At 39.7% G+C, this 10,817-nt stretch overlaps 1 protein-coding gene and 1 long non-coding RNA gene across 4 annotated transcripts; both read right to left on the bottom strand.

Moving 5' to 3' along the window:
- Positions 1-18: 18 nt before the first annotated feature.
- LOC108838933 (cell division control protein 48 homolog A-like) lies at positions 19-1,945 on the bottom strand. 3 transcript variants are annotated; one of them, XM_057006165.1, is made up of 5 exons: positions 1,558-1,945; positions 1,369-1,412; positions 1,006-1,265; positions 705-777; positions 19-617 (listed from the first exon to the last, which is right to left on the bottom strand). In XM_057006165.1, the coding sequence occupies exons 3-5, from the start codon at positions 1,020-1,022 to the stop codon at positions 273-275; spliced, it is 435 nt and encodes a 144-aa protein (XP_056862145.1). In that variant the 5' UTR covers positions 1,023-1,265; positions 1,369-1,412; positions 1,558-1,945; the 3' UTR covers positions 19-272. The 3 variants fall into 3 exon arrangements, with proteins under 3 accessions (XP_056862145.1, XP_056862146.1, XP_056862144.1); XM_057006166.1 differs by having other exon boundaries at positions 1,369-1,409; XM_057006164.1 differs by having other exon boundaries at positions 1,369-1,945.
- A 7,131-nt stretch (positions 1,946-9,076) lies between these two features.
- LOC108833066 (uncharacterized) lies at positions 9,077-10,613 on the bottom strand. Its single transcript, XR_001946629.2, has 3 exons — positions 10,203-10,613; positions 9,644-9,931; positions 9,077-9,548 (listed from the first exon to the last, which is right to left on the bottom strand). It is a non-coding gene; the product is annotated as an uncharacterized LOC108833066 (long non-coding RNA).
- Between the last annotated feature and the right edge of the window lie 204 nt (positions 10,614-10,817).

The following is a 10,817-nucleotide window of genomic DNA, read 5'->3' as shown; positions in this document are numbered from 1 at the left end:
CCGGTTCAAGATCTAGTATTAGATTAAAGCCGTCTCTGTGAATGGCCTACCAAATGTATGTAACGAAAAGGAGTGAGACCGAACTCTGCATCTGAGCAAGTATTTCCCAGGTCTTAATCACAAGGCTATTGCATGTAAGGGTGGGTCGAAGTTACAAAATGGTACATGATTTTCCTTTTTAACTCTACGACACAATCGCAGTTGCCTAAACTATACTCTTACAATGTTGGGTCTGTTGGTTGCTCCAATGATGAAGACAATCTTCTTGGCGTTCATTCCGTCATCTCCGTCAAAAGCTGGTTCAAGACTCTATCCGCTGCCCCGCCAGTATCACCTCCGCCTCCACCTCCTCTCTGAGTCGCAATGGAGTAGAGCTCATCAAAGAAGAGAACGCATGGAGCAGACTGACGAGCCTTTTCAAAGATTTCACGGACATTGACTTCACTCTCTCCAAACCACATAGTGAGAAGCTCGGACCTTTGACACTGATAAAGTTTGCTTGGCATTCGTTGGCTATAGCTTTGGCCAAAAGGAGGACCGTAGAATAGAACTCCCTTTGATGGAGACATACCAAATTTCTCAAACTTCACTGGGTGCTCCACAGGGTATTGAACAGTCTGCATTTTTAAAAAATAGCTTAAGGCTTAGCTTACGGTGATTAGATTAAAGGACAGATCCAAGCAAGAATGGTAAGAGCGTTTTACCTCCTGGAGCTCTCTCTTGACATTCTCAAGGCCTCCAATGTCATCCCAAGGACACATTAGGAACCTCCACAACCTGCAAAAGTGAAGAAAGTTTGGAATGAGATTTAAGTAGAATTACATGTTTTGATCTCGTTCTAAGTGCTGCAAATGTCAATACTCACAGTTTCACTATAAGTACAGTTTCACAGTCCCTACTCCAACAGTCTCCCACTAAATTATCTTACAAAAAATTTCTATACAACAGCTTCTAGAAACATCTTAAGAGATGATCAAAAAGTAATAAAGACAATCCTCCACTTACCCGAAAGAATAAGTCATACAATCGAAAGAGATGGTATTGTCAGCGGGATCATGCTGACTGACATACTGAAAAATTCTTTGCTGTTCTTTATGATCTTTACATAGACATCAATGCCTGTGTGGAGGTTATTATAAGATCTTGAAGAACTGAGACACCAAGATCTTCCATCTCCACCATAGTTCTTCTACTCTGATTTTGCCGCTAGACTGATCAAGCCTCTCCACGAACATTGCAAATCTCTCTCTTTGATTAGTAGAAACCTGGAAAGAAAATAATAAATTAAGTTTACTCTCATCTACTTCACTTTTGGTGAATTTAAATAACTAAGTAATTTGAGAAGAAGTTCAGTAATATGTTTGTAACCTGACGACACCGTTGGAATCATCACATGCCCATCGCTAGAGCTTCTTCGAACATTTTTAGCATGAAATATAACACCATCCATTATCTCAAGTTGTTTTAAAAAATCAAATAACGACAACAGTGTTCTTATTCAGACAACGGTGTTTAAAATAAAATAAGGGGAAAGTAAATTCTGGATATTTCACGAACCTGATCGTCTATGAGGATCATCTCAAGACCAATAAGGGTCCTTTTTCACTGGGTTTCGAGCCTCCTAGAAATGGATCAGACGGTAGAGTCACTGGGTTTCATGGGACCTAGTGAGATATCTTTGAAAAACATAACTTCGTGATCATTAGCGGAGGAAATAGGAGACTTGCCGTTTGGTTTCATCGCCATGCCTTGAGCTTACTTAGGGCAGGTTCTTTGGCTTTGGTTTGGAGCAAGAAAAGTAGAAACAATATATAGAGAATGTGAAATAGTGGAAGATGAAAGAAAATCATTAAAATCAGATTAAACAGACGATTGATTGCAGAGGATTGTGTGTAACGGAGGTCGGAAGAAGATGAAAGATGTCGATTGAACTTCACGGAATAGGTTTTCTCATGTGTGTTTTAAGGGGCCACAAATATTATGATTTTGAGAATGGATATCAATTGGGCTGAATATAACTTCTGAGCCCATACGCATGAGCACATAATTTTCAATTGAAGTGGAGCTGACATGGAGGATTGAAATCACCTTATTGGTTGATTTAATTTAGTGACGTGGACAGCTTCTCCATGGCTTATATTTGCCTTTTAGTATTGTACTAGATATTTTACCCGGCTACGCCCGGATCTTCTTATATAATTTAATTTTATTTAGTTTATTAATAAAGTCTGTATTTGACTACATATTTTATAGCCAGACTGAATAAACTATATAAATTATTAAACAAATTTGCAATTTTGTATTGTTTAATTTGGTAAAATAACTGAAATTAATCATTATATGTAGCTTGTACTTTCGGCAGAAACTTACAAAACAGAAGTAAGTGGTGATAACTTAAGCAGAATTCTCTAATTCTAAATTATTGATAGCTTGTACTTGCAGTAGAAGCTTACAAAACAGAAGTAAGTGGTGATAACTTAAGCTTACTTCTCTAATTCTAAACTATTGAACAAACTTACACTGTTTAACTTTCATGACTCCAAGTCTTCAACCAATTGCATATGGAAAAAGAAATCTTACAAAATGCTTTACAGAAACTCTCATTTGTTCTTTTTTTTCTTCTGTAAACATCAAAATATTTTCTCATTGAGCCTGTACAATATCATTTCTTGTTGCTTGAAGTATCAACGATCCTCTTTGTCCACCAAACACATGATTCAGATAATACTTGACATTGAAAATGTTGTTGATGTTCTGAGAATCTAGTGTGTTTTTCCTGAAAAAAACAAACTCGTTATATAGAAAGAAAAGAGCTCCACATAAAAGTAGCTTCTTCCACTGTTATATATGTTCTTTATCATTGCTCCGTCTTTCTCCAATAGCTCTGCTTCACCCAACACCTTAACCATGCAAGTGTAGTGTTTTATGATGGCTTGATAATACTTTTATCTCATCACTAAACTGATCAAATAACCAGTTGTCTTTCTCTAATTCAAGACAAATTTAAATTTACAGTTATCAAATATCTTATCACCTTCCTAGCAAGTGACCATTGTTCTGCATGACACACCCATATAACCAGGTCAATAAATTCAAGTAATGACAGAACCAATACAACATATGTGTGTGCAAAAACTATATGAAAATAGGAACATCTAGTAGTAAGCAAGATAGAATTTCTAACATTACATATACAACTGGTTAATGTTAATTAAATAAATACATTTGGTTCTAGCATTGTTTTATTAATTTTTCTTATTTATCTTGTTTTGTTATTTTATAGTATGTTCTATTTAAAGTAAAATACATTAATTATATTATATTTATATTATGGTCAGATTTTCTTAGGCTTTTATATTAGTTTATGTTTATATAAAAATTTGATAGTTAGACAATATATATGCATATAAAAAGTAAGATAAACCCAATAGTATTTATATATTAAAATATATTGTTCGCTTGATGTGTAACTAAATGTATTTATTTAAATTACATTAACCAGGTTGTGCATGGTTATCGTAATCTAACATATGTGCCTCTCATAATTTTTTTTTTGGCAACGGTTTATTATTCCAATAGTTTTGTTTCATAAAGATTATTCCAGAAAATATCATTATTCCATCTATAGAATTTAATAAAATTGTACGCTGGTGTTATAGATTACGACTTTTATAAATTTTTATATATGAGAAGAAAAACATGAAGTTATACATGTTCGTCGATGAGAACTTGAAAGAATAAAAGAACATCAGATTTGATAATATATGGTAAATCCATGCATAGGCTTGCCTAAATATGGTCAATCCTTATACATACTGGTTGAACATACGATGACCAAGAGCATTATGTACACTATAAAGTTACACAAACTCTCGATCTAATACTTAAGTATAGAAGATTACTATTGGATATCTCATTTTTTGCCTAATCATAACCCTTGCATTTCATTATAATCCTCATTTTATTTCAGTCACTGCGCCACAGGACAAACACTTTCTCAAAACTTCTTCCGTAGTACTTTTGTCCAAGCTTCTAACAAATATTTCAAACTCCTTAAGCGAGCGTGATGCAGCATACATCTTACTCTGTTTTGGCTTTGGTTTTCTTCTATTACTTTTCCTACAAGTTAACTTAATTATTTAGTTTATTTTCCTTTTTTAAATAGATAAAGGATATGTTAATATTCCTTTATCACGATGGCTTTGGTGTTTTTACTATCCTATATAAGTTGATGCCTTGACATTGTAAGAGAACAACTTCTTTGCATTAATATAATTAAGAGCTTTTATAAACTCTAAACCTTGTTCTCGGATAGAGCCTCGACTCTCAACGATCTCAAGAAGGCTTGACTCCTAGGTATTCTCAGAATCAATAGGTTTCTTGCATTATCGTAGCCTAGGCTACATCAGTTGGTATCAGAGACTTTCGGTTTTGATTTCTCAATCAAGCCAGACGATCTTTGCTTCCTTCCGCACCACTCCATATCTACCGTTTCGATCATGCCTCCTCGCAAACAAACACCGGAAGAATTTCAAGAAGAACTTCGTAATACGTTGGAAACTTTCACCACGGGATTACAGGAGACTCTTCTCCATGCTATCGAGACAGCTATGACCAATGTCATGCAACGACCACAACAACCTCAAGATCACCCAGTTCATCGTCGTCAAGATAACCACGACTCTGATGATGATTTGCCAGAAAATTTATTTGCCAACGAGAACAATCCAGTACGCCGTAACCAAGTTAACATCGCCCCTCCAGCTGATCATCAACTCATACGACGCGACAACCAGCATGAAGAACGGCGGTGGGATTCCGGGTTTCGGGTAGAGATACCAGAGTTCTCCGGCAACCTCAGTGCAGAAGAATTCTTAGATTGGTTAAGCTCAATCGAAGAAATTCTCGAATTTAAAAGGATCCCGGAGGATCAATGTGTTCCGTTAATAGCTTACCGTTTTAAAAAACCGCGCCATGGCTTGGTGGCAACAAATTAAGGAATCACGACGTCGAGCAGGGAAACCACGTATAGACACATGGGAGCGACTTAAGAAGCATATGCGGCGTGCCTTCCTGCCATATAACTATGAGCGGACCTTATATAACAAATTGCAGGCTCTCCGCCAAGGAACAAGAACTGTGGAGGAATATTCGGGTGATTTTTTCACCATGGTGGCTCGCTCTACGATCAGTGAAACAGAGGAACAACTTGTTTCTCGTTTCATAGGAGGCCTACGGTTTCAAATACAAATCGCGTTACAGCAATTCAACCCTCTTACCGTATCTGAAGCTTACCAACGAGCTTTGGCATTGGAGATTCAATACAGATCGTCGTGGAACACTAATCCTCGTTCACGACCAACAACTCAAGCCGGCAACACTAGCGCCTCATCTTCTGTAGATGCTACTCACCCGAAACCATCGAGCACTCAGAACACGGATGCAATAGCCCACTCTCGTCCTGCTCGCACAGGTGCTCTTCGTTGTTTCTCATGTGGGGAAAGCGGCCATATTATGACAGCTTGTCCACATAAGAATAAACGTGGTCTCTTAAATCAAGACGTCAATTTCGACGACGAACCAAAATATGATACTGATGAGACTAAGTCGCAACACGAAGAAGACACAGAACTTATTGCTGGAGATACAGGAGCTCATACACTTGTCCTGCGCCGCAACTGTCTTTTACCTCGTGCACCGGAAGAGTCTTGGTTACGTACGACACTGTTTCGTTCTACTTGCACGATCAACGGGAAAATCTGCAACCTTATTGTTGATTCTGGCAGTTGTACCAATGTTATCTCAGCACTGGCAGTTAAGAAACTCGACCTTAAAACCACGGCTCATCCTGTTCCTTATAAATTAGCGTGGCTCAGTAAGGGTATGGATATCACAGTGTCACGCCAAGTTTCTGTTTCTTTCTCTATCGGACCTTATCTCGACACAGTGTGTTGTGACGTAGTGCCCATGGATGCGTGTCACCTCCTTCTCGGGCGGCCTTGGCAGTTCGATAAAGACATCACACATCGGGGAAAACAGAACACTTATAGTTTTGAGTTTAAAGGCCGCTCGATTACATTGTTGCCTTCTCCGGAACACAAAACCGCCGAAGATTCTCAGGTGGCACCGGCTAGCACACCACCAGTTCAGACAGAGTCAACACTTCTCATTTTACCAAAGGCAGAATTCGAAGCTCAACTTCGTGACGCGGACATGATATGGGCATTGGTCGCTAGTCCAGTTGCCTCGCTTCCACCGGACAATATCTCCCCCGCATTCACGGATCTCTTAGCATCTTTTGAGGACGTCTTTCCATCTGAGCTCCCTACCGAGCTCCCTCCCTTACGCGATATCCAACACCATATTGATCTTCTTCCTAATGCCGCTCTTCCTAACAGACCTCACTATAGGATGAGTCCGCAAGAACACGATGAACTTAGACGGCAAGTTGAAGAACTTTTGGCAAAAGGTCACATTCGCGAAAGCCTTAGTCCAGCAGCGGTCCCAGCTCTATTGATTCCTAAGAAAGACGGTACTTGGCGTATGTGTGTAGACAGCAGAGCTATTAATAAAATTACAGTCCGCTACCGCTTTCCCATCCCACGGTTAGATGATCTTCTGGACCAGATTGGTAAGGCTTCAATTTTCTCTAAATTGGATCTTAAAAGTGGCTATCATCAGATCAGGATTCGTCCGGGTGATGAGTGGAAAACTGCTTTCAAAACGCGTGAAGGATTGTTTGAGTGGTTGGTTATGCCATTCGGTCTCTCCAATGCTCCTAGTACCTTTATGAGAGTAATGAATCAAGCCCTCCGTCCATTCATTGGCAAGTGTGTCGTCGTATACTTTGACGATATTTTGATCTTCAGTTCCGATTTAGACACTCACCTACGTCACCTACGTGATGTGCTCTCGGTTCTTCGCCAACAGAAACTTTTTGCAGCTAGAAAAAAATGTGTTTTTGGCAGCTCAGAGGTACTCTTTCTCGGGTATATAGTGTCGTCTACAGGCTTACAAGTGGACCCGAGCAAGATTGAGGCCATTAAGTCTTGGCCAATACCTCGTACTTTGACAGAGGTCCGTAGCTTCCACGGGCTTGCTTCGTTTTATCGTCGCTTTGTCCGTAATTTCAGTGCCATCACCGCACCTTTGACAGATTGTATGAAAGGTTCCAGCTTCACTTGGACGACTGCAGCTGAAGAAGCCTTTACGACCATCAAACGTCACTTGGTGTCGGCCCCCATTTTAGCTTTACCCGACTTCTCTACCGTCTTTGAGCTTCACTGTGACGCGTGCAAGACCGGTATTGGAGCTGTTCTTAGCCAGCAAGGACGACCTATAGCTTTTTACAGTGAGAAAATTGCAGGCTCTCGCACTCGTTATTCCACTTATGACGTCGAGTTTTATGCAATTGTTCAAGCCATTCGTCACTGGCGTCACTACCTGTTTCATCAGGAATTCATACTCTTTACGGATCATGATGCATTGAAACATTTAGACAGTCAATCTAAGATATCTTCTCGACATGCTTCTTGGATCGCCTATCTTCAACAGTTCACCTTCGTCATTCGGCACCAATCAGGTCGGACTAACAAGGTTGCCGATGCATTAAGTAGAAGACATACACTACTTGCAACGTTTCACGCCTCTGTTCCGGGTTTTGCAACCTTCTCGGATCTCTATGCAACTGATGCCTTCTTTGGGCGTATATGGTCCGATATCGAGACGGGAACGCGAACAGATTATGTTCGCCAAGAGGGTTTCTTGTTTCGAGATGGTAAGCTGTGTGTACCTGACGGGAGTTGGCGTTTAAGCATCATCCAGGAACTTCACAACGAAGGACATGTCGGTCGTGACCGTACCATTCGGCTTGTTCTCGATTCCTATTATTGGCCAACGTTGAGACGCGATGTTGCTAGGTTTGTGGAACGCTGTGTTGTTTGTCAATCATCTAAAGGCCATGCTTCTAATGGAGGTCTCTACATGCCTTTACCAGTTCCGACTCAACCCTGGACTGATATAAGCATGGATTTCATTCTCGGTCTTCCCCGAACGCAGCGTGGTCATGATTCGATCTTCGTTGTGGTAGATCGTTTTTCAAAAATGGCGCACTTTATTCCTTGTAAGAAGACTACAGATGCGGTTAAGGTCGCTCAGCTTTTCTTTCGTGAAATTTATCGTCTTCATGGGTTACCTCTCTCTATTGTCTCTGATCGTGACACTCGGTTTTTGAGTCACTTTTGGCGAACGCTATGGAAACTCCTGCGCACCAGCTTGGATATGAGTTCTGCTTATCATCCTCAATCTGACGGACAAACCGAAGTCATTAACAGGTCCTTGGGTGATATGTTACGCTGCTTAGTAGGCGACAATATTCGTTCTTGGGATAACATCTTGTGTCAAGCAGAGTTTGCACATAATCATGCAGTTAATCGTAGCACATCTTTCAGTCCTTTCCGAGTTATATATGGGATCGTTCCTCGCGGGCCTATTGACTTGGGAGTACTCCCGGATGAAACTCGAGATCACGGAGAAGCTGTGGATTTTGTGGCAAATGTATCTCAGATACATAAACAGGTTCATGACAATTTACAGGTTTCATCGGCTAAGTATAAGGAAGCGGCAGATCGTCATCGTCGGGATGTGCAATTCTCGGTTGGCGATAAGGTCTGGGCAATTCTCACTAAAGACCGCTTTCCAATTCGCGAATACAATAAGTTGAAAGCAAGGAAGATTGGTCCTTTGGACATTTTGGAAAAGATTAACGCCAATGCGTATCGACTGTCTTTGCCACCGCATATCCGATGTTCCGACGTATTCAACGTTAAGCATTTGGTTCCGTTTATTGCTCAGGATGAGGCTGAAGATTCAGGGACGAATCTTTTCTTACCCCGGGGGACCTGATGCAGCATACATCTTACTCTGTTTTGGCTTTGGTTTTCTTCTATTACTTTTCCTACAAGTTAACTTAATTATTTAGTTTATTTTCCTTTTTTAAATAGATAAAGGATATGTTAATATTCCTTTATCACGATGGCTTTGGTGTTTTTACTATCCTATATAAGTTGATGCCTTGACATTGTAAGAGAACAACTTCTTTGCATTAATATAATTAAGAGCTTTTATAAACTCTAAACCTTGTTCTCGGATAGAGCCTCGACTCTCAACGATCTCAAGAAGGCTTGACTCCTAGGTATTCTCAGAATCAATAGGTTTCTTGCATTATCGTAGCCTAGGCTACATCAGAGCGTCTGTCATGGAGAACATCATGATGATCTTCTCTTTCTTCTTACACATCAACAGCTTCTCCACGCTTAATTTCATCATAAGCATGCACATAACTACTTTGACACTCTAGCTCCTCCCAATGTCGTCGGTAAACTCACCTGCATTTTCATCGGCCTCTGTTCCCTCCTCAAGTTTTTCATCCATCTGATTAACCAACCCATGTTCCTACTGCTTCAATTCTCTCTCTTCAAACTCCCCTTCACCATATTCATGATCAGCATCAAACCCTGGTTCACTGTCACCTAAATCCAATCTCTCATCTTCGGGTAAAAGCGAGTAAACTATGCAGATAATTTAAGGCATACCAATGTAACTTCACATAAATAAAGAAAGACGAAACCCAATATTGAGGTACCTGATACTAACCAAAATATGAGCAACATTAGTTGAAGAACTGCAAGGAAATTCCAGACAACTAAGAATTTTATAGAAATCAGAGCTAAATATAGTACACCTGAACCATATAAGCAAATAAACAAACACAATACTCTTTGGCATGCAAACAAAGACGTTTTAGTGAACACCACCATAATTTTAGATGTATAAATCTCCCAATATCCTTTTCTACTCCAGCTATTAGAGATGGTGGTGGAGTGACCAGTTCAGTAATCTCAAATCAATCATGTTTACATATACATTTCTCCTACAAAAAAAAAATCACAGACATGAGTGACTGCGCCCATTTATTATATATACTCAGGCGCGGATGGTTTCTAACTGTCCGAAAAAGGTTTGAACAACAGAAGCAGAGACCATATATTAAAATAGAAAAATTGATAGACGACCAAAAAATCACATACAAAATTTGATAAAAGACAGAAGTAATAGAAGAAAATAAATAATGAAAGATAATACTCTAAATACAAAGATGTTTACAAAATCAGGGGAAACTAAATTTTGGAGAATTCCCGAACCTGTTCGTCGATGAGGTGCATTTCCAGACCAATAAGGATCTTTTTATTGGGTTCAGATAGGTAGTGTAACTGGGTTTTGTGGGACCTGGTGAGATATTTTTGAAGAACATAACTCCTTGATCATTGGCAGAGGAGACAGGGAACTTGCCGTTTGTTTTGATCGCCATGGCTTGAGCTTAAATAGAGCAGGTTCTAGGGTTTTGGTTTGTAGAACAGAAAGAAAAAAACAGTATATAAAGAATGAGAAAGAGGGGAGGTGAAAGGAAACCGTTAAGAGGAGATTGAAGCAAACGTTTGATTGTAGAGGAGGTTGGGTAACGGAGATTGGACGAAGTTAGAAGCTGAGAAGACGATGGACAATTTTAGGGGGATTGGGGTTTTTTTTTGTCGCGAAGGGGGATTGGTTTGTCATGTGCTTTCACCTGGACCGTATATGGGGCTTAGAGAATTGATTTCGTGAGATTTAAAAGCCCAAACGCAGAAGGCCCAATTTTTAAGAATTAAAACATCGATTTGGATCAAACATGTCTGACGTGGATGAAGTCTCTCTTCCTATTGGCTGATTTAATTTAATGACGTGGACAGCTTCCCTATGGCTTATATTTGCCTTTTAGT

The sequence above is a fragment of the Raphanus sativus genome, chromosome 3 (genome assembly GCF_000801105.2).
Source record: "Raphanus sativus cultivar WK10039 chromosome 3, ASM80110v3, whole genome shotgun sequence".
In the NCBI taxonomy this organism is placed as follows: domain Eukaryota; kingdom Viridiplantae; phylum Streptophyta; class Magnoliopsida; order Brassicales; family Brassicaceae; genus Raphanus; species Raphanus sativus.
The sequence above is the reverse complement of the archived record's forward strand: the minus strand, read 5'-3'. Positions and strand labels throughout refer to the sequence as shown.